Source organism: Lingula anatina, chromosome 2 (genome assembly GCF_051362555.1).
Source record: "Lingula anatina isolate TDL-2025a chromosome 2, LinAna3.0, whole genome shotgun sequence".
Taxonomy (NCBI): domain Eukaryota; kingdom Metazoa; phylum Brachiopoda; class Lingulata; order Lingulida; family Lingulidae; genus Lingula; species Lingula anatina.
In genome coordinates this window covers 15,288,819-15,313,658 of record NC_141768.1, presented here as the reverse complement: position 1 = coordinate 15,313,658, position 24,840 = coordinate 15,288,819, and the positions used below count along the sequence as shown (strand labels likewise).

The 24,840-nt window shown below is 35.4% G+C and overlaps 2 protein-coding genes across 9 annotated transcripts in view; both read right to left on the bottom strand.

Moving 5' to 3' along the window:
• Nucleotides 1-17,657, bottom strand: part of LOC106156775 (BAI1-associated protein 3) — a 43,292-nt gene extending 25,635 nt beyond the window's left edge. For 4 of the 8 annotated variants that reach the window (XM_013532196.3, XM_087003197.1, XM_087003199.1 and 1 more), the window contains exons 1-6: nt 15,570-15,872; nt 9,159-9,246; nt 7,540-7,563; nt 2,955-3,044; nt 2,291-2,458; nt 1,196-1,262 (exon numbers count right to left, since the gene is read on the bottom strand). In XM_013532196.3, the coding sequence (XP_013387650.2) occupies nt 1,196-1,262; nt 2,291-2,458; nt 2,955-3,044; nt 7,540-7,563; nt 9,159-9,246; nt 15,570-15,685 (553 nt within the window). In that variant the 5' untranslated portion in view covers nt 15,686-15,872. Of the gene's footprint in view, nt 1-1,195; nt 1,263-2,290; nt 2,459-2,954; nt 3,045-7,539; nt 7,564-9,158; nt 9,247-10,548; nt 10,791-15,569; nt 15,873-17,450 lie in introns of those variants that run through there. The other 4 variants (XM_013532197.3, XM_087003201.1, XM_087003198.1 and 1 more) reach the window with 4 other exon arrangements.
• A 1,241-nt stretch (nt 17,658-18,898) lies between these two features.
• LOC106154523 (uncharacterized) lies at nt 18,899-24,319 on the bottom strand. Its single transcript, XM_013528893.2, has 4 exons — nt 24,222-24,319; nt 20,957-21,499; nt 20,636-20,767; nt 18,899-20,091 (listed from the first exon to the last, which is right to left on the bottom strand). Exons 1-4 carry the CDS (start codon nt 24,311-24,313, stop codon nt 19,911-19,913), a joined length of 948 nt encoding a protein of 315 aa, XP_013384347.2. The 5' UTR covers nt 24,314-24,319; the 3' UTR covers nt 18,899-19,910.
• Between the last annotated feature and the right edge of the window lie 521 nt (nt 24,320-24,840).

Sequence of the window (24,840 nt, the reverse complement as noted above, 5' to 3'; positions counted from 1 at the left end):
CAAGACCACCCAAGAATCTCAAAAGAAAACATAGAAATGATGAGTCCTCTTCCGCTACACTATCAGCAAACTGAAATCCCAGCATCATGCTGATCTATACGTACATTTAGGTTTTCATTTTAATGAGTTGCCAGGCCCTATTTTTTAAGACCTTGATCTGTAACAAGCAACTTCATGTTTTTTTTTTTTTTTTGACCAGTGGACCTTTTCACAACAAAACCTGTGTATTCATAAAATTCTTGATTTAGGGCCATAGCAATACTCCCAAGGTTCAATAATCCAAAAGTTTATTGGTCCCAATCTTCACTATAAAACCTTCACACCAATGAACCCTTGATTAAAAAAAATGATGGATATGTTACCATTTTTTCGGACCAATGAACCTTTGGACTAATATAATGAGCCTTCAGACTATTGAGATGCTCCTGTTGATTCAGAGTGGACTCATCCCTAGTCAAAAGGGATGTTTGTATGAATCCCCCTCCCCTCAACATGCCTACATGTACATGTATTAACCTAGCCCTTGGAGTTGATGCCATATATCCTTACTACCTCATGCAGTCAGAAACAGGCATTCAGATCTGCAGCTACCTGTACAATCACATTATTATTGCAACACACACCAAGTGGAGATTGTGGAGTGTTGCCTAATTCTTATGAAGCAGTTCCATCACATACATAAAAGGTACATAGCAGGTCTGGGCTTGTGATATGTTAAAACTAGGGTAAACTTAAACTTGTCCCTATCAAATAAAACAAATGGGTTTGAGAAAAATTTCGTCCTTTATTGTGTTTCATGGTGTTGAAAAAATAAGATGTCACTCTCAGTAGCTTCATATAAGATTGCATGGTTCTTCAATGGGCTATGTTATGTAATTAAAGATATAGGATATTTCAGGGCCCCCAATTTAAACTACCACACACAATGATGAACATTACTGACATTACTGCCTCCTAGCCTTACCATTAAATACTGGTGAATAGACACTGAGGCTCATTGGTACTGTTATGGGATTTATCAATGGGTTGTGGGGAATATTCTAAGACCGGGGTGTAATAATGTGGAAACAGTGCTAATTCTCATAATGGAATAGAGTAGCTATAGGTAGTTGGGGAGCCCTGATATGAAGCATAAATGGTGTGTTACCTTATGAAGCTGAAATTAATGTTTTATTATTATTGACATTATCCTCACCATCTGCATCTTTAGCTTCCAGACCCTTGGCTTCTACCACTGTCACATTCAGTATCACTATAGGAGGCTGAAAATGAAGATTGGGCCAAAATCAATCTAAATGAATTATTCACGCAAAAATGACATGCATAGCTATAAGTCAAACATGGAATTACAAATTACTATACACAAGATGTCCAGAATGCTTAGATGCACGATACAGCTGACATTGTTGTACAAATGGGAAATGTAAACAAGCTCAGGCATAAAGATCAAGCAACAAATCAATAGCCATCTTTCTTAAGGGACACTTTCTGGGGAGGTATGATAAATTGGGTATTACTAGCACACCAGGTAACTTATTAAGGCATTAAAATTGTGCCAATGCCTAGTTGTTACAATGTCATGATGCATTCTTCAAATTTTGTTATTTCACACAGATGGGATATGATATGACTTTGTTAAAAACTGTCTCCATTTAAACACTGGCTACAAATGAAAAATACATGTCACAAATGGGGAGGAACTTTCCCACTTTCAGACTTTTCCTGCTAACTGCAAATATAATTTATCACCTAAATAATTGCATAAACAAAACAAGGCAGCAAAGCTTTCAAATGGACAGATATATTTATAATAATACTGATAGAGGCAAAGGCATAATAGCAGCCTTAAAATGATAAACAATCAATTTGATGATGAAAGTACGCAAATAAAAGATTTTAGTCAATTTTGATGAAATATTTCATATCGATCAATGGCATAATTACTTCCAATATGTACTAATGCTATGCAGACATTCAGAAAATGATACCAATACAGGGTTTCAATGCCAAGGGAATTCAAAGTCACAACCTGAAATTGCCAATAAGTTAAAAAATGAAAATCTTCAAAACTTAATAAATTATCAAACATGAGCTGTATTTTAGTCCTGTGAATCAATCCTCAAGTTTGAGAATAATAAGTAACATGTTCATCCTTTTATGGTGTTTATGAATAAAATGATTAAGGCCAAATTCACAGTGACAGCAATAAAAACAACAGATGCTAGTGATGGCTGTATATCCAGACATAGTGTCTGTCCATATAATTATCCAATACGTGCAATGTATTTACCTTTTCCTCAGAGGCCTTAGCCAGCAGACGGGCATGGTCTTCTGGGCCTACTCTGAATGACTCCTGAGCATACTGGTATAAATCATGGATGTATGGGGAATGGCCACCACTGGTAGTACCAATTTTATGCTTGATTGTGTACAATACTTCAATGTACAGCAGCTCAAACTAAAAAGAAAGAAAAAATCCCTCATTTGCATGTAGGGAATGGCAATAATGTTGTGCGTAAACTAATCAGCACTGTTTTAACAATTACAATGATCATGGTCTTTTTAAATTTTTTTGAGTGTTGAAGTTACATTCATTATGCCTTTGGAGCTGCTTTTTTCCTGCCATATTATTGTTGTTGTACCAGTTTGGACAACATTGGACAATGAAAGAATTTGCCTGAAGTATTAAGGCCATAAAGGGAAATGAATAATGTTTTATAGGATAGACAAAAATAATAAGGAAAAAATTAATACATAATGTCAATTACTTAAAAAGCTAAGCTTTTTTCTACACACAAAAATATTCCGTTTAATCTTTTCAACTAATTTTACATAAGACTTACTTTTTTGCTTTTTTTAAAAAATACCTGTATATTACATCATAGAAGTACTTCTATGAATATATATACCTTTTACCCACTATAGCACTAACAAGTTGATCACAAATGAATCACCTCTTTTCTTGATAACTTGTGTGATTTGGGGTGTGGTACCACACTGGTCTCACATGGTGGAGGATGGTCTGCTTCATTAGCTTTGGCATTCTGTAGATACAAGATCACCAACCAACATATAAATAAGAATCAATACTGAACTAATTCTTGTGAAAAATGGACCAACCCTGAAGTAATAGCAATAATCTTCTGTTGAGCATCATGATATATGCTATTAACTAAGGAGAATAGATGAAGTATGTTTGCTGACTCTGGTTTCATCAGACTACCAACAGAAGAGGGTTATACTAAGAATAGAGGGGTCAACCTATGAGTATCTTTAATTGTAAATGAAGGGTCAACCTAGACCTTGAGGTTGGCTGTGCCCCATTGCATATCACTATTCCAGTTTATTAACTGGTAGAGTTCATTGTACTGTTTTATCTTTGTAATGGTGGATTTGATAATAAAAGGAAAAAAAGGTGGTGTGCAAAAATTGAAATTGCATTATTCTCTATATACACTCTTACAGAGGAATTTTCTAAATTCTTGCAGCTTTTGGCATTCTGAAATCGCAGTCAAAGACCACCCTCTTCAAAGACCCAAGGCATTATTAATAGGAAGATCTATTTTTTTTATACATTATACTATAGATCACACCTCCCCATCCATGCTGTATTGTTACTAGAGATTGGCAAGTGGCAAGCTTTAATTATACAGTTGGCCGCTCCCACAAATCAGGAATAATAGCAAAATAATTTGTAAGACTTGCACAGCAGAAACCTAGGATATTTGTCCATCTGCAGCAACATGTGGATAAAAAGTACATAGCTTTGAACTACAGCATATAGTTTTGAACTTCAAATAAAATACAATGTGATGTAAACTTGTAGTCATGTGAGCTCCTTTAGTGTTCATGGAGGGTGAATATATAAGTTACCACAATATGCAAACTATTTATCTCTTCTCACAAACTTGACTACAACAGACTTATGCAGTCAATGCTAGACTACATATATATACATAAATATTTGCACAATATATGCCATGTACATCTCAGCTTTGTTGTCTATACATGCACATTAAATGTGGAGTGAATATGATGTTTAAATAAATCTACAGTCACGCTGTGTGAATGGGATGCATTGAGAAGCCAATTCAAATACAGGACAAGCTGTGACAGTACATGTACCACATATTTAGAGATCACTTATCCATGAAGGCACATCATCATAGTTGAGACTGAAATCCAGACAGATTTCAAATTTTGCCCACTTGGAGGATGGGGAGAAGGCAGTGGAAATGGTTTCACCTAATCAACATTGAAATTGGAACATTGTGTCTATCAGTATATTTTTAATTTAAAATTAAACAATCGACTGACAATTTCAAGAAATACTTAAAGTACTTCTCCATTCGTTATGAGATTAAAGGGATAAAAAATGGTTGTTTTGGCCACAGATGGGTTTTTCTGGTGCACATAAATGCTGATCTTCCCATACTTACCAATGGCTAATGAATCCATTCCGACATTCAAAGTTAACAATGTTTTTTCTAAAAAGTTTGTTTTATTGCAATAACCTCTTAAGAGATTGTTACAGAGGTACCAATATTGTCCGTGTATGGCGGGGCAAAGTGATTTCCATTTCGTCAGAAAATGAACTGGAAATCACTTTGCCCCCTCCCCCCCCCCCCATACACGGACCCAATATAACCATTTATGCAGGTCCATGTGGTCTTGATTAGATGACAAGAAAAGATTTACTTTGATTTCAATTTTCTTTGAGACCCCAAATAGTGCAGCAGGTTAATTGGTACCTGTTTGGTCATACATGTTGGTATATTTTGGAACTGTTGTATAATGTAATTAAAAAACAAAACTAAGAAAGCAGTGGAAGAGTGTATGAAGTAGTAATTCTCACAAATTGAAAATCTACCAAGACATGATTCCCTTTGAGTTCTCACCCAAACCAATTCAAAATCTGCCTAGATTTCCACCTTGACTATGATACAAACTGTGTCTTTGAGACATAAAGAAAATATGTCATGCAATGTTATTTCTGGCTTATTAAACATCATCACGTCAAACAACAGAAAATATTATCTAACAAAAATTGATATTTCAATGAAAATATTAAATCATCTAAAGCAAAGAAGTGAGTAAATGTTTGAGAAGGTGATGAATCAATATGGTCAAGTAATTACTGCCTTTTCACCATGCAAAGTACTCAGTGGGCCATAAATGCCAATTAATCAATCTTAATCACACAAAGAACAGTTTCCTTTTAATGACCCTATAAATTAAACACCTATCTTACTATAGAAATCACAAAATATCTTACAAAAAATTTTCACTATGGTGAAAAAGTTTTTCAAATTTCTCATAAGAATCTCTTATAAAAAATCTAAATGTTTGGTGTCCCCATGAGCCAATCAAGCCATAAGAATACCTAAAATATTAATGATGCTAACAAGGTTGTTTACAGTGAAACAAAAATTTGATGGGTTATAAAGCATAGTTTTCCAAGTTGACAGCGATTAAAACAATTCAGAAATGTTTTAAATAAGTAACCTTTTTGGTTAAGCATAATATAAGGCTATATATGTACCTGGAGCTGTTCTGAACTAACTTCACCACCTACCCAGCAGTATCAAGCTAGTGTAAGAACAAACAGCCATGTCATAGCAACTTCCCAAGTCAGATGTCTTATAGTTCAAAATGAACTCTGGACATGATCTAATAACATGGGCTTTTGAAAGACCATCGAATCATTAACTGTGTATGTTCACCATAATGACAATAGCCTGGAGAAAATAAGAAGATAATTCTGATACAGTAACTGGTATGTTCAAAGCAAATTCCAATGAAAACCTACAGTGTATAATGACTTCCGCAAGAATCCCTTGAATATCCCATACAATATATTGTGAAGCTCAACTAGGGCCAGGCTACTGCTACTATAGCTCTCTATCAGATGGCCATAGGCCATAACATCATTTCTAAATTTGGTGCAAAATTCTTACTGGACATCATTCTGGGCACTAAAAAGTAGACAAATGTGCACAGAATTGGCCAGAAGAAATATATAATGAAAAAATTTCTCTGCGGCCCTTGCAGAGGGTACACTACCACCACCTGCTAGTTAGTTCATTTACGAAAATCCTACTGGAACAACCCAAAAGGGACCAAGTTGGGTCCGTGGGCCCTACACGTAACTTTCAGCCAAGGATGCATCATGCTCCGAGGTATTGACTCATCTTTAGCACATTCATGATATATATATATATATATATATGGTCATATAATTGAAGCCAAGCTAGCTGATTGCCTTTCAACACCAAAACCTTGTAACCACTGAATTGAAAACATTTACATCCCAGGCCTGCAGAAATCAGATGGTAACAATAATATATTACTATCAACAGAATTTGACACACAGACCATAACTGGAACAGAAACAGGGTCTAAATTTGCCACGACTAATTGTGACATTTCAAATTGATGACAGTTTAGGTACAATGTAGCTAATAGTACACAAGTCTCCAGTGGAAGTTTGTGACCTTCTAACTAAATGTTTATTCCAAATGGAGATCGAAATGCAGTACTTATTTTCAGTCTTCCAGCACTTTGTTTATAGATTAGTAGATCCAGAGGAGGCAAATGCCTGGCTTCCTCTCCCTTTTTCAAATCAAAATGGCAGATTCAGCAAACTGGAAAAGGAAAGATACAATGCCCTTTGCCTACGCCTCATATACATATTGTTTCAAAATGTGTTTAAAAATTGAGGGGGGGGGGGTATAATTCTAGATGTATCAGTGTCACATTTGCATTGATCGAGGCTTACTAATAAATAAACTGTGCACAGAGTTTAATACAATAAGTTTAGGTATCACTGAGGTGTACACTACATATCTATGCCAAAAGTGAGCTAGTATAACCCAAGAAAGACTGTCCATATGTTACCATGTCATGTATCACTACTGTACAGTACCCCTATTGGCTTTGGTAAACACCAGCTAGATCATTCTACATATAATCATTCTTATAGGCAAAATCACACAAATGGCCAGAATGACTGACCCAATAACCAGCAATAAATCTAACATGCATTTAATCAATAGCATTTAGTTAAGATTATGGCGTACTGATCTCATACTGAGGAGCCAACACATGGGCAGTGGCATTAGACATGTACATGCTACTAGGGAAAATTACAGCAAGCAGTTTATGCATTCTAAGACTGGGTTCCCATGCCTAACAGGATCAATCCATCTCCAAGGGGTTTCACGCTAAATTGCTTTCAGCTTACTAGTAGATGGCACGTCTACTGAACCTGCTAAACGATAATTAATTACCCCCTAGCAGCTTCAGTAGGTCTGACAGACATATAAGCTGCTGAAGTTGATTGCAATTTAGCGAGAATCCCCTTGGAGATCGATCCACAGTTAGTACAATGTCTGGGAATGGTCCCTAAAGCTCTACAGGAGAGATTACCTTTTGCTGCAGGAGCATTGATGTTAGTGAGACATAAAGGGATTCTAAAGATGTAAAAATCTAAAGATGTATAAAGCAAATCAAAATCAAAACAAAAATGCAGACTATTACCTTGCCCTTTTCTAAACTTTGCAACTGTAACAAACAGAAACAAATAAAAGACATTGAAATTTAAGTACAGATTTTGTAAAGTGTGTGTGTGTGTGTGTGTGTACGTGTGCATGTGTGTGCATGAATGTACTTGCTGTTATTTATCTGCATGTGCATCCATGCACACAGTACATGTAAATTTACATTTAAAATAGGCATGCTTGTTTGAGCATCTTCATGAATGTAAAGCCTGTGTGTGGGTATTTTATTGGTATGAATAATCATAAAACATAAAGGGTGATGGAAACTGATGCCATATCATACACAGTTGGGATACACAGATTATATAATTATTATTATTTTACATGATAGCTAGATATAGGAAATAGCTTTCAGCACTTTTTTTACCTTAAAGAGATAACAACTGTTTGTTATGAAAAAAAAACAACATTTTCCAGGGGTAATCAACATTTTTCCCATACTAACCATTGGTTAATGAATCCATTCTGACATTCAACGTAAGTCCATGTTTTATTCTAAAAAGTTTTGTTTTTAGTAATAATCTCTTGTGAGATAATTAAGGAGGTACTGGTATAGCCATCTATGAAGGTCCGTATGTGGTCTGATGGCAAGCACAGATTCCATTATAATAATTTCAATAACCCCTGTTTTGGGGTAAAATGGAGTTTCTTTTATTTCTATGGGTTGTTTAAAATGTTTTTATTTTGAAATATGAAACTCATTCAATCACTTGTTAATTATCCCTTTAAAATTGGAATTTGGAGTTTTTTGACAGATTTGGAGTTGATGTTTGTATACTGTGTCTGTGACATACCTAATTACAGGTATGTAAGCAAACTATTTATGATTATTTTCCTATTGTCCTATAATTTTCTTATTGTTTTGAAAAGAATATATATATATATATATATATATATATATATATATATATATATATATATATAGGACAATCCTTCCAGCAATGTGTTGCCAATTTTTTTTCATGGCCCTTTAAGTTTCCATTTTTGTAGGGACTAATGTGTATAAAGGTCTGTGAGTAAGCATGACATGATAAATGAGTAAAGTATGCTTAAATAAACTGTTATCAAACTGTCTTGAGCTTTTAAGGTTGACTCTGCTAAATTAAATTTACATAAATCAAACATTTTTTCTTATCAGGACTTTGTAAACATGTACAAATTTCTTCTGGATCAAACTTGCCCTCCCCCTACTCCAAGCTGGTGGTCCAGATAATATTTTCCATGGAGATTAATTTAAAACTAAAAAAGTTTAATTTGAAATGCAATAATTTAACACTAGTGTCTCGTCACTCTCATGGTTAATGTACATCAGTAGGTTTTGACAGGCAGCTGACAACCTTAGCTCTTTAATATATCATATAAAATCTTTTTTTTAAAATGTGTTCAGTAACTGCTTTTTGTTTCAGTGAAGAACAGTTAAAATTCAACATCCAGACACTTATGCACCCACCATGTCTAATGGCAATCTGTTTTGCCTGTATCACTATTGATATAACCCAAGCAAATACTACATGTACACACCTTGCCCATCTCCTATTTAAAAGAAAAAACTCAAAGCAAATAAAAATAGGTAAACAAGAAAGGCAATAAAACACTTACCTCATGTGCTGTGCGCAACCTATGATTCTCTTGTTTCCATGACAGAGCTGCAAAGTTCTCAAAGAAATTCCCATCAATTTCTTGAACGCTGCAAAGAATAGCAAAAGTATCAATATCTCTGGACTTGCTCAGATGACTCACAATCTTTTTAGTGCTAGATCTAGGATGTTTTTGCTGTTTCTCCATTCTACAGTCCACAGTGCTGTCTTTTCTGTCTCTAGGGATTCTATCACCACATATAAAGTAGAAAACAGGGTGCCCGGTTCACCCAGTCCTCCAGATGAAAATAAAAGAAATAAACCCCAGTACTGCTGCTGGTATGAGGGAGGGGGGGGCCATATCAAAAAGTAAGATGTGTAACAGTTACTTGGTCTATTGACTTGCTAGCATAGGGAAAGATTACAAGTGACATTTGGAACAGTTTCCCAATGACCTGTTAACTGTTAAATCAAACAGTTGCATTACATGTCAATCTTTGCTTTACAGGCAGGGCTGAAAATACAGTGATGAATTAACCTGTTGCACGACCAACCCTTGTTTTAACACATTTATATACTGTTACATGATATATCTTTCTTACAGCTGTTTGTCATCTGATCACACAAGGGGCATTAACTGGCACATTTGGTCTAATTTTGGGGTGATGATTACAAATAAAAAAGGGGAAAGTGTGACTGCTGCATGCTATGTTTAAATCACCTCCCATCCCAACTACTTCTGAAATCACATCATCAAGGATATTAGGGAAAATAAGCATGTGATATCTTTCATGGGTAAAGACTGTTAAATCCCAATGGATGTTTTCATCTGTCCCCTCCTGAAAAATCCTATTTACTGTCTAAATCCAGCATAGCATGTCAAGTCTTTTGTTGGCTCTATTGATTTCATAGTTCTTGATTAGTCAATAATTTAGTTCAGCTGACTGCACCAAATTTAATTAATTGGAACTTCTTAGTGTTTCACATATGCTAAAACTGGATCCTCTGATAAACAAAAGGCATTAAAATGGTTTTAGATACAAGGAATGACCTAGCACCTGCATCTACTAACATGTTTTTTATCTTTATACATCTTGATGATCAATACATACACTGTCAGTCCATTACTAGCTATAGCGTCTTCATCAATACACAGTCATCTATTGACAATTGTTTACGATTACCCAATGCCATGCTGGAGTAAAAATGATTTTACAGAAAAAAGAAAGAAAACAAGAAAAAAATAATACTAGTATTGTACTCTGCCCCTCTAGGCCATTATGGTGCACTATGCCTGCCTGAAACTCATCCGTGTTTCTTTCCTTAAACTGTGTTTAATTGCAAGTTAACGAAGAAAGAATTGATGGCTAACATATGAAAATCAATCAACAACTTTTTAAATGCATATTTACCTGTGGATAAACTTTATCATACATGACATGTCACAGGCTTCAAGTAAATAACAGCAGACCAAGAATGAAGTACTGCAACTGTAAAGTCAGCAGCTGATAATACAACTCCATTTCCCACACATGCGTCCCCTTAAGTAATAGATGCCATTCAAACACACACACACACACATATATGGCAGAACCTCAAAAGATAAGATTATGCTGGCCATATCTCAAAAACTACTGCCCCAGCTGATGAAAGTTTTTTGTAAGACTTCATTAATTCATCGCAAAAAAAATTTTGTATGCTTCACTGAGCTGTCTCCTCACAGTTTACTCTTTGTAGAGACAAAAAAGCTCTTAATTTTTTTCGTGACTTTCCTTCCACACAAAATATAGGTTTGAAGCATTTTAGGTATTGACTATAATGTACTTTAATACTCATTATTTCTTAGAAACCCACAATATCTAAAGAGAGCACTGTCTCGATTCTAGCTATGTTGTACTCTATGGATTCCACACAGGAATTAACAGACACAGATGGCCTTTGTTTCTGAGGAAGTCATTAGAAAGCGCATCTACATGTGCGGGTTATATACGGGATCTTGATATTCATTTGTGCCATTGAATTAATGCTTCGATCATGGCTTCCACCATGCATGCCTTAATTACTTCAAATATTCCCTGCCTTGATATGCAGAAACCAATATCTCACCAGAACTAAAAATATAAGTAGATCAGGGAAATTTCCAGAATATAGCCAGATAATATTAAGTTTTAAGTTTTTAATTTCCGAAGTGTTTTGAATTATTCTCCATAGCCATGGATTTAAAAATAGTTGATATTTGACGAAGTATGGACAGCTATTTAAAAATTTTCAAGAGCAAGAAGCAATCAACTCAGGCATCTCATCTTTTTTGATTTACTAGTAGTTTGTTTTTGCCTCACACACACACACACACACAGGCATGCATGCATGAACACACACAAGCATGCACACGCACACACACTGTGTATATAATCAAAGTATTATGCAATTATCATGCTTATCTTTTTTTAACTGTTATATTAATAACAATTTTAAAAAAACATAACCTATATTTAGGAATATGCATTTGTAATCAGCATACGTAGTTATTCCAATTATATAAATATGAATTACATGTTTACCTATACTGGTAGAATGCCACCTGATCAGACACTTTTTCTTTTCAGTTGTGATGATTTTACATCCAAACTACTAAGTATAAAATTTATTGAGGACAATTTTCCATATGCTTGGCATAAGAGGTACAGTATTTACATTGCACATGCAGCAGATGCTAGATATACACACTGTACTAATACCAGTAAATAGTACATGTATGAGTAGCTATACACACTTGTAATACACAGTACACTGTACATGCATAATTCACCAAACAAGGCTAACTAAGCAACCAAAGCTTTATTTCATTGACAAGCATACTGGCATCAAAGAGAACGTTAATTGTTGGATCAAATGCAGTTGGTTGTGAGTGCTTTTGATCAGCAGACTATTTTGTGAAAATCCAATGGAAATCAGCATGTATACGCACAGGCAGTATTAGCAGTCGTTTATCAGAAAATCCGTTATCCTTGACTTTTACTGATTTGGAAACATACTGAGGGTTCCAATCACAGAAATGATACTGTATTTTACATGGTTTAGGCAATGATTAATGTCACAAGTTAATGTACAGGGATTTAATGACAAGAAACTTTAGGGTCTGTTATAAACATGTATGTATGGTTTTAGGTACAGTTGGTGGATACCCATGAAGTGCACATGCAGAGACTACTGCCACCTGGTGGTTTTGGTCTAATCTATATTTGCCAGTAATACTTTTAAAATAACTGGGTCCTCAATCGCACCAGACCTCTCATAATAATGCAATTGTGCACATGAGTAAGTTTATTTTCTAAAAATGTTTAAGCACATTAACCATTCAACAATTTAGAAATTGGATTTATAGCAGGTTTTATGAATATTATCTTTTATGACAGTTATACAGAGGCTGATATATATATATATATATATATATATATATATATATATATATATATATATATATATATATATAATCCTTTTACATATCTATTGGATATCTACTGTTATGGTTACTTTTTTGTGTGACGCCTGCATTGCTTGGGTCATGGCATTTTGTGAGAATGGCACAGTATCATTTAGATCCCCTCAGTGTGGCACTGATAAAAAATAGATCAGGTATGAAGAATTATTATTAGTTTCAATTGAACATTAGTAATTTATAATCTTTTTGCATTTAATGCTGATTAATGTTTGTAACAATATCTTTGTCAGTCTTTGTAAAGTAAAGGTGATATGCCAACATATGTGTGTTCACTCAATGAATTTTTTTTTTTTTGGAAGAGTGCAGACACCCAGTATTACAATGTACAAGCATTCTTCTGCTTTTTTTGCCAGGTTATGAACAGCATATATGTGGCTATGTAGAGTTTAAATATGTAGATGCATAGAGCCTAAGTAAAGAGTATAGTCATCATCATTGCTCTAAAACTCATGTTGACACTACTGAGTAAGTTATATATCTCATACATCAATCAGCTTCATGAAATATTAGCACATGCACTCCATTAAACGACAATGGACTAACTGCTTGATTATCAATTTGGTTCATTGTGCTTTATTAACATAATGGTTACAAATAGGATTTTATCAACTCTTTCATAATTTCTATTAACATACCCAGAATCCTTATATTCACCCAGTTGTTCAAAAATAAAGAACCTCTAGAAATCTTTAATCACCTTTAAATCAACCTGTTTTATTGGCACACTTTCTGTTTTTAGAGGCATTACTAAAAACTTCTACCCCTGGCTAGATTTACTGATCTCTTCATTTTGAATGAACCAAGCCCAAGACAGCAAAAATTATATTATTTTCATATCAAGAATATATTACATTTCTTCGCTGGTAGTATTTTATCTTCTTTCTTAAGCAGTACGCCTTGATATGTATGCACTGTAAACACTAAAATAACATAATTTCTCTTGTGATTTGCCTGCAGCCATAGCTTATAAAAGATCATGAAAGGGAACTTTATATCCGTCCACGAGAAGATGACAATGCAGTAGTAACTAAACAGATGGGTTATAGTACATGTACATGTACATTGTATGGTTCTCAGGCATGTGTCATCTTTCAAAGCATTTAATAATTTCACTTATTTATTTACGTCTTCTTGCAGCAATGTCTCGAGGGATTTCAATATTATTGAATTACAGGAGAATTGGAAGTAAACTGATACAAATTGAAATATAAATTCATACAAAAGTGATTTTTCCACACACAATTACACAGATTTACAAACAAATGATATGCCTTATTCATTTACTCATTTAAATAGGGTAAACTCGATTATCATATTCATGCATTCTTTCATACAGAAGCCCTACAATATATATATATATATATATATATATATATATTTTTTTTTTTTTTTTTTTTCATCCGTTTTTTTCATATTCAATTTAAAATTACTTTCTCTATAATGATTACTCAGTCATAGACAAACAAAGCAGTGCAAAAAAATTATATGTAACACCTAAAAAAAACTGAGAAATCACAAAAAAAAAAAAAAAACTGAGAAATATGGGTTTTCACATGAATAGATACCCATATATTACTTCAAGAGTCGAGACAAGTACAACCTCCAGTTGATGACCAAGTAATCAATATGCACCATATCAGCACCAAAGTGATCATGATGTGCTTGCCCAGCTTGTGAACAGCTAAGAACTGGTCATAAATAATCAACTTGTCTTAGCATGACAAACCCCCAAAGTGCATGCTGACTTCATGTCAATATAAATGTTTTGGTATATTGTGGATGAAATATGACACTGATAACCATTTTTTGCTACATGCTAGCTGTCAGATAGAAACAGCCCAATGCATTTATGAACCAGTTTCACTAAATGAAATGAAAATATATAAAATAACTTCTAACCCACCAAAAAAAGGTCAGTTACATGTGCATGTACCAGATGTATATGTGTGTAATTTCCACAACAATCGGACAAGCAGGAGAGAAATGGCCAGTAACCCAGTTTTTAACATTTAATTCAGAAATGTTGGCAGATCATATCCACCAAGACCTCCCCCTTCCCCCTCCACCCCCCACCCCCCCCCCAAACCTGAAAAAACTTATAATGAAGCAAACTTTATTTGCATCAAAAAAAAACTTTGAAAGACACATGGTCATGTGAATGTGTTCAATGTGCACAGTATTATATACAGGGTTATTTACAGTATATCTTGCAGGAATTAACTACTGCAGTCCATATACCCTCATAAATTATCCAGTGCCTTGAAAAGAATAGCTGCCATATTAGACGTGGTCTCTGTGGAATACTATTAACCGTAATATGTGTCATGTAAGATAATATAAACGATGAACAATCATTGAGTGTGGGAAATCAATAACAAGCATGTGTAAAGCAAACGCTATCCCACAATTATTATTATTATTATTTCAGCAGTGTTATAATTGCACGTGACTAAAATAAAATATGACGAAAATAAAGAAAATGCAAGCTGAAACCCCTGAACAAGCTTAATTTATTTTCTTAACGCCCCCCCCCCTCCACTCGCCCCCGTTCCGCATCCACGCTCCTGCTTCCCAGTCCGTTCAGCGGTCGTTAGAACAAGGTTGTGATGACTTTACAATATTAAAAGACACATCTCTGTATACACAGGCCAGTGTTAAAAATAACCACTGGTCGGCATTACAGCGTACTCCATATGATTTTAAAGCGGCACGGTTATCCTAGAGCTTTAATTAATGGCCTGGATAACGAGCAAAAAAATTAATTTTATTTCAAACATTCTAAACACTGTACGAGTATGTCACTGACAAACGCACAATAGAACTGTGCAATATATCAATATACGTAATCGCCACTTACACACGCTAGCACACATGCAGTATTTCAACGTAAAATATACAGTTCAATAGTTCAAGTTTTCCCTAATAGCATACCGTCTGTTTCCGTATGCAGTCGCTGGTAGCTGAGCCTCCTCCTCGGACAGTCTTCTGTATGGCACGCTCAGTACCCGTTTTGGTGCGCTCGGCTTCTGTTGGTTGACATCAGCCATCTTCTGTGTATTTTCTGCAATACACAGCTATAACAGCCTGCAGCGTGTTGGTTGGAAAGCGTCGGCCTCCCTTTTCCTAGCAAATATATGAAACCCAAACAAATTTATCTGAAGGTGATTGTGTTGTGATCTCATGTGGGAAATTATCCTTCCATTATTACGGTATAGCAGCTTGTGCGCTTGCTTGCAGTGCCCCCTGTTAGGGAAATATGAAATATGTAAGTTATCAATCTTAAATGGTGATTCATTCTTGGTACTTTGTACTTATCTGGCTTTAAATTTACGATCAAATCAAATCAAATTACATTAAAATTACTCTAGTGGATCTAGGATATCAAGAAGAGGGCGCAATTTCTTTTGTCCTCTTTTGATTTCGGACTCAGTAGAGTAATACAGCTGATAAATACTGGAAAGATGTTAGGGACACCATGCAGTCGGTGACCAGTGTCCAGGGTAGTTTGCCACTTAGTAATCAATGGAAGTGGGGTTTGTTTGCAGTTTTGTTTTATTCCCACATGGATTTCATCCTCTTATCTGATGTTCACATAATTTTTCTATGGTCAGGTGGTGATTCCGTAGGTGTCAATTGCAGTCTCAATTCACACCTGTGTATGCTATTTAACTGCCAGACAGCGTGGCTGGTGAACTGCGTCTCCTTGGTGGTGACTGGCGGCATGTGTCAATGATCTCGGAACCCCCTTGAAACTACATTATATGTACCTTATTACTTTTTTTATTTAACTTCCGACCCAATTAAGTCACTAAGAGCTGCTTTTGTCATTTTCATAGGGGATCGAGTTGGGCTGAGTTTTTGACTTTTTGTTTTTAAAGTGGTAGGCCCTATCAATACATTTGTTGAAAGCAATGAAGGCTTAATAGGCCTATCATTCAAGTAATACATTTGCAATAAAATAGCTTAGAACAAAGCTGAATGATGGATTATATGACGTTTGCGTTATTATTTAAATGGATAGCACACTGCATGATAGCACGCCTGAAACGTCTACATCAAATTAAACACCTTTCAGACCGATGCTTAACGCAAAACAGAGGTTTTTAGCTGGACCAGTGCTAGGGTGCTTGACGGGGATGATACCTAGATCATAAGACTTTGAGTTAAGCGTTAAAAGCACCGTTGCTAAATTTGATATGGTCCTGCCCCTCAAATTTGACTTATCGTAAATCAAATGACATCAAAATAAAACAACCACCTTTATTTTCTCTACAACTGCGCAATGTTATAGAAAGATCGTACAACTCACTTTTAATTAGTTTAATATTCAGTGAAACAGTAACGATGCACAGTGTCATGGAAGGCCCCTATCCCTCATCCCACAGTTATAAAGTTCCAACGCTGTCTTATCCTGTCTAATATTTCTACAGTTCTTCAAACTGTTTTGGTTATTTTCAAAACCAGTTGCAAAATATGGAACACCAAACAATAGAACCCATTAGGCTTAATGTCTAGCATTTTTTTTAAATAGTTGAGTTAATATAGCATTATTCAACGAAATGTGAAGGTAGTTTACCAGACCTGTTGCAATAGGATTAATTCCTTGCATCTAACAAGAACCACTTTCATTTACGCATTCTTTTCTGTACTTAAAATAATCAGAGTAGAGTAAAGTAAGTTACCCAACTCGTATATGTACCTGACGATATGAAACTGATATAACGCAATATTTTTTCAAAGTTTTACATCACCTTTTAAGCGCACCCATACTTTTCTATTCGCGACCAGAAAGATAGGCCAATCTAAACCTACCTGATGGTTAACTTAGTGTATAGTCGAAATCTACCTCAACCAGAAGATATTAGTGTTGGCTCGATGTATGCTTTTGTTTCTAAAATCCACTCCCCTTTGTGATGTCGACAATCTGACACAGTTGCCTGGCATGGGCAACTGGCAAAAGATTAGTGGCGTAGGTTTTTAAAACAAGATTTGGAAGCGGATCCCAGAAATGACAGTGCAGCGACATCGATTTATTCAGCATTTGACAAACGCTTCACTTAATGCAATGTAGGTGTATCGATCCTCAAAGAAACAGTATACTGCTTGATGTACGTTGATACTGTGTTAGTATGGTGCAATATATTAATTGATTTGGGAAACGTAAGCTGTCGCTTTGTTGGCGATGTTTTTCACCATACATACCCCGAGTCACAAAACCTTTTACGTTCTTTGATTAACGGATTCTGAGCGTACAATCTGAATACATCATGAAGAGTTCTTGGGTTTATCGATTTCTTGGTCTCTGCCGTTGTAACACAATTTAACGGAAGACCGGCAGACCATTTAACATGAGTGCACATCAAAACAGATCATAGGTAGTTTTATTGTTACGTTTTTTGACGTTTATTTCAATGAAGTTAACAACCCTTTTATAATAATGATAAGTTTATTGAGCACTAAATGGTATGAATACATTTGCAGGCTCACTAGACTTCATTATTTACGCAATATATATATAAGTATATAATAATATTTATATATAAGTAGCAATGGCGGGCCAAGGGGGTGGTGTAGGGATCAAAGCGGGCATGCGAAACTCTCTTAGCTTCTGAGGTACTCTCTTCTCCCACCACCTGCAGTATTATGAGCAAAGCAAGGTAATACCAACCAATTTTCTATTCCCCTTTTCACCCTACGTTTATTTATGAAATACACTGTAAAATCGCCCTCGTCTACCGTTTGATAATCATATTGTCCCTCCTAACAAAATCATAATAAAAATATGATATTTGCGATCTTTTTACATTTTCGCAATTTTGAGAACGCGTCCGTTAGCCAGTGTGTCAAGAACAAAATATGCAGTTGTGGTGTATCGGACACGGACGCCAGGCATGAATGAAAATAAGAGAGAGCGCCCTGTAGCAAAATTCTGGATCCACGCGTTTATGCGGTAGTATAGTGATGTGTACTTTGATATGTCAGAACGTCAGATTTCGCATAAGCTTGGACCCAGGATTTATTGAAATGCTATTTTTATCTTATGGTCCCTCACTTTAATTGTAATATACAAATGGCTATACTGTTCCACCAGTGCCCACCACACAAGCAGAGGGGCACTAATGGTCCCCTCCAGTGTGCTAGTTGAATTTGAAAGCAATGCTCTGATTAAAATCATCGGACATTGCGTTAGAGGTGATGCACACATTCGGTCTTTTGCATTGACTTGTTTTGGGGGTGGGGTATTAAAAGCAGTCAAGAAATTCTAAAATGAAATATGTTTATTTACATATCACAATACAACATTTTACTAGTATGGTCAGTGTTTTTATAATTATTTCGGCATGTAAGTTAAACCTATGAGGGGTTTGGATTCAATTCATGGTAGGAATCGGTAAAATATCCACTTTGTTAATTACCCAGGTCTTGAGATTTCAGATATCATACCTTGGTTTGATTAACTGTGAGAAAAAATGATTTAAAACACTTTACACAATAATAATGAAACAAACATCTCTTGCTCTTATACTGATGATAAAATGGAGAAATTGAATATTTAGTTAAAAAAGTGGCATTAAAGAAGGTTTACAGTTTGATAAAATAAAAATGCTCTACTTCAACCCAGTATTTGATAAAAAGATATGTATTTAACATTAAGATGTATTTGTAATAGAGTTTTGTAAAAGAAGACAAAACAGAAGTGCACCTAGAACACAAGTAACCCTTCCCACTGAGCAGAATACTCATTTTAAAACAAGAGCTCTAAAAGGCAATGTCTTTCTACGTGCATCACATTCTACATGCATCACAATATGGTCAGTATCCACCATTTACATGAACGAAGAGAATTTTGATTATCTGCCATTACTGTTTGAAACTTGCATATCAAGTTGCAAATATATAGATATAACATTGCTTTTTCAAAAAAAAAAAAATGTTTGGCACAGTTGCCCCAAAATAACAATGATATAACCTCCCATTTTTATTTGATTTCTTATTTATGCGTTTGAAAGCTATAAGAATCAGTTAGGTGAAACTGATCAAATTTCTTAAATTCATATAACATTCATTTGTATGAATATTATTTTTACCTGATGATATTATATGACCAAACTTCTGATTTACATACAAATCATTTACAATATTTTAAACAAAATTACTCATTTGAAAGAAATGACAGTAGGCAACTTATCTGATACATTCACATAAATTAGGATTACCAAAAGGAGAAAACATTGCAATTTTGAGCAAGTCAAATGCAGACTTAAATGACTATCATATTTGTACATTAAGTCTTTGCAGTGACCTTGTTAGAGGACAGACAATAGTGTAGGGGTACTTAGGTATGTCCACTTTCACATTTTTCTCCCTTAGTTTACACAAACTTTGCTCATTAATATCCCTGCATTCTCTTATCTGCAGTGCCTTCAGGTCCCTGCAATACTCTGCTAGAAGTCTGAAATGAAGAAAGATGCCACATTTTTGTAGTGCCTCAACATCTTTTATTTCATTAAAGAAATGATTATTGGTGCAGATTTTCAGTGTGTGTGTGTGTGTGTGTGTGTGTGTGAGTGAGTGAGTGAGTGCAACAATTAAAGAGTGCTATATAGTTTATTTAGGCATAACGTGTCTCTTCTAAAAAGATAAGCTAACTGAAAAGAAAAATATAAGGCAACATTAAAAGACTGATGATGGCTTGAAGTACAATTGTGTCTGCACAATCAAAAATATATATTATTTCTAATACAGAGTGTTATACTCATTGATGCTTGTGTTTTGTTTACTTAACACATGCAGGGGCGTAACCAGGCATACGCACGGATGCACTGTGCGTACAATTTTTTGTGCCAACCATGATATTATTCTCCATTAATTTAGTGTATTTTTCAAGGAATATAATCGTACCTGGGAATTTTCAAAATCTGTGCGTACAATTTTTAAAGGTCTGGTTACGCCCCTGACATGCATCTAAAAATGTTAAAAACCTAACAAAAACTTACATCACAGACTCATTGGTCACCCTCCAACAGCCAGTCATGTTTAAATGCTTCAGTCGTCTACAGTAGCTAGCTACATTTGCTATTGCATGATCCGTCACCCCATAGATCTTTGCTATGGACAGGAATTCCAGTCTAAAATGCAAAGGGCAAGAAGGTTCATTAAAAGAGACTTCAAACTGCAATGTCACATTTCATAAATTTGAATGAATGTAAGAGTTAAATATTTTCTTTGAAACAAAGCAGCTGTATCAAGTATGAAGTTATTAACAAATAGAACATATATAAACATATATAAACAATAATTCAATGAGCATGACTTACTGCTGGCAACACATTGCCATTGTCACTACAGCCTCATCATTTAGGTTCCAGCATCCAGACAAATCTACATGGGTTAGTCCTCTGCAGTGTAGAACCAGGTTGGTGACAGCCACTACACTCAACCATATACACTCCCTCAGTGTGATACGACACAAGTTAGGGCAATGTAAAGCCAAGATACGGATACTCTCATTAGTCAAGCGAGTACAGTTACTTATATCTATAAGTAAAAGTCGGCTGTTCCTTTGCAGCACTGGCACAAGGAGTTCATCAGTCAGCCAGTCTTTAGAGTTTCTTAAGTTTAATTCTTGTAAGTTGCTATTGTCATTGGTCATGATTTGAAAAGCAACACCATTACATCTGGCTGCAATCCTGCTAAGGTTGAGACATTTACTGGTTTGGAAATAGTATGTGATACACTCATGAAACTGCTTGCTTACTCTCCTAAGGCTGAAGAGTGTCTGTACTGCCAGGTTGGGAAACACCTTCTTGAACAGAACATCTTCCCACGGAAGGCAATCCAGTATGGAATAGGATGGAGGCCTGAAAAGAAATGTAGTTTCTGAGATATAGCTATCAGTAAAAAGAGCCCATGTGTCCAGAAATAACATATAACCCTACAGAAAATAGTGAGTTAATATATGAAAATCACATAGGAGTAAAAATTTAAATATAAATTCTCCAGGTATTCCATGAGGCAATGGGGGATAAAAGAAATCTTCATAAGTTTTTTTTAACAAATGCTGAATCATTGTTGCCTCTGAATAATCCTTAGCTTTTTTTTTTCAAATTTTTGATCCAACTTTTTATGTACCTCCACTGGTAAAGGGTTTAGAAAATTCTTGCATAATATTTCCTTGTCCAAATTAAATATTTCAATGTACCAAATATTATTTTAATTCATTTAAACAATTAATTTTTTTCAAAGGAACAAAAGGACAATCCAAGGGAAATGCCATATTGTTGTTGAGATGATAACAGAATTGTGTCTAAAATAGTTTACCTTAAATAACCATCACCAATAGATGTGAATATTATTTGTTAAAAATGTGACTCCAGCATTGTTTTTGTCCATTTTATATGTTCACTTTTATTCTTGGCCCTCTTCAGAAATGGCCTGCATATGCACAATTCATTCAAAGTGTGTACACTTTTCACTGCTACTATTTCTACTACTACAACTACATGTACTACTACTACTACTGGGGCTACCACACCAGATCAAACCAGTTTGGCCATTCTTACAGTTGGTCATCCATGCACTTTGCCTTAGAAATGGGGAGATGGGGTGACTCTACTGAAATGCTCCCCCCCCCCCCAACAGAAGTGATTAATATGAAGTTTGATATAATCTCATGAAGTCTGACAAGTTTAAAATAGAAGTTAATGCAATCCGTGTTACCTCAACTTGCCAGTGGTAAGGTATGTGACATCAGCCTGACTGTAAGAATTGCATCATTTGACATTAGGTCAGTTATTCATCTAAGCTCAGTGCAAGGTCTCACAATGTTTAACGTCATATTTAACACTGTTGACATGGGGTCATGTCGATACTCCCCCACACTGATACTCCCCCGCACCGATACTCCCCCTAAGTAATTTTTTGTTTTATGAGCATCGATACAACCCCACACCGATAGATCCCTGCACCGGTACTCCCCCCCCCCCCCCACCGACACTTCCCCGCACCGATACTCCCCCGCACCGATACTCCCCCTCAGTATCGAAGCAATGGTGTGGGGGAGTATCGGTCCGGGGAAGTATTGGTGTGGGGATGTAGCGGTGCGGGGGAGTATCGGTGCGGGGACGAATAGGCATGTAACCGTTGACATGCCAGTGTCCTCTCCAGTATAATCCTACTTTTATTCTTCCAAGGTTTGTGTAGTGCTCCCCTCTACTTTTTATCCCTCTTATGTGCTTAAGTTTTTTTCTTCCAGCCACCACCACATTAATTTGTTAAATTTGGCCAAGTACCATGGGATACAGTCACATGGTATGCCTACTAGTACTTACTTGGTTTTCACCAACGGAAAGTAGGTCATAATTGTGGGTTGTAAATGCATCTTTTACATTTCGGACTGAGCTCACCCTTGGCAATGAAATTGGTGTTGTGCTGTATTGCGCATTTTAGCTAGTATGACCAGAAAACCATACTTTTCTTCACTCTTTTATGTCTTGTAACACATACAGTACAGGTAAAAAAAAAAAAAAAAATAAATAAATAAATAAATAAATAAATAAATAAAAGCATTAACACACAATTTATCGTCCTAGGGTTAATAACACAATATAAACCCTGGATATGTCACTTGCCAATGTTAGGTATATTACAATCCGCTAGGGGCGCTACAGTAGTAACTATCCAGGGGCAGTGAAGTGCAAAACCGAGACCGACCTGCTAACAGCTCACCTATGACATCCCTTTTCTTAAATCTCTCTTTTACCGACATGTAAATAAACTAATACAAACCATTTACTAAATAAGCTGTAAATCAAAGAGTAAATTCCGGTCACGTGATTTTCCCGTGTTGCAGTCTTAGAGAAATTTGATTTTAGGACGTTTTAAAGTTTTGCCTCGACAAAATGTTTAAAATTTCAGATAAGTACTGCATGGAAATTTTTGTAATTCATGCCAAGTAAATTTAATGATATTTGCAATATTATGTCGAAAAATCGTGAAAATTTAACCATGCGAAGTATAGTTAACTTATTTGATGCTCAATATTTATAGTACATGATCTGCATGGAAGCCATCCCAGCCATGTGCTTGTGCGGTCGCCAATTTGGGTTTGTTTCCGGGTCATTAGATTAACATACAGCCCTAATTGCCCTAATTGGTCACAAGCAATTTGAGCCGCAGCTACAGCTGAGTGATCACCGCTGGTCAGTGGTCACAGGTATTTAGCTGAAGAGCGTGGACACTTTTGGTGAAATTTTGCAGTTAAAAAACTTCAATATCTTTGTTGCTTGTAGGAATATTTTAAAAATTCCAAAAGAATTCGTCTGTTTTTTGCATTACTTTTCAGAAGATATAAGTTTTATAATTTTCTGATCAGTTTGAAAATTTTTCTGATACACCTACCAATGTCACTTGTCAAGAGCTTATAATTATATTTTGATAACAATTATACATGTAGTCTGACAAAGGAAACAAAGTTAATGAACCGACTGTGGCAGGCTTGAAGTTTTTTCAAAGAACACAAGAACCGAAATTAATTAAAAATGCGACCTGCAACGACCAACTGTCTTTCATAATATATCTTACCAATGTTCTTCTGTTTCATGTTGTTCCATTTTCATCCTTGACCTGATTTTACGAAATGGAGCTGTTTTGGAAATGATAAAAATTTGTCCCATTTTGACTTTTCTATTAAATTCAAGCGGAAAAGCTATGATTGCCAACCAAAAAACAGACCGTGTATGAATTTGTTTTGTCAGAATAATATTTACACAAGTTAAATGTATTTTGATCATCTTACTTTGGTGCAGGTGACAGACTTAACATACGAATAAATTAGGAATAAACTTGCAACTCTGCATTCTACAGGCCGGGAAAAGACAGTGCAGGTAGGAAGTGCTAGGGTTAATATTGTGTTTCACATATAATGTTAAGAATGAACTTCAAGTTTATCACTGATATTGCTCACTTAAACCATTTTATTTGACATGGTATTTTGCTAACCATTATAACTGACTGATATATTTTGTGATCAACGTTAGTTATGACTCATACACAATCGATGTTATTGTAATATCACACACTAGTACATTTACTAGCTTTCTGTCACTGTTACAGTGTTAGTCAGAATGAAAATAATTTTTGCTACATATCCACTTGATTTAGAAACTTTTTACTAGTAGGGCTAAACTCTTACCCAACAGGG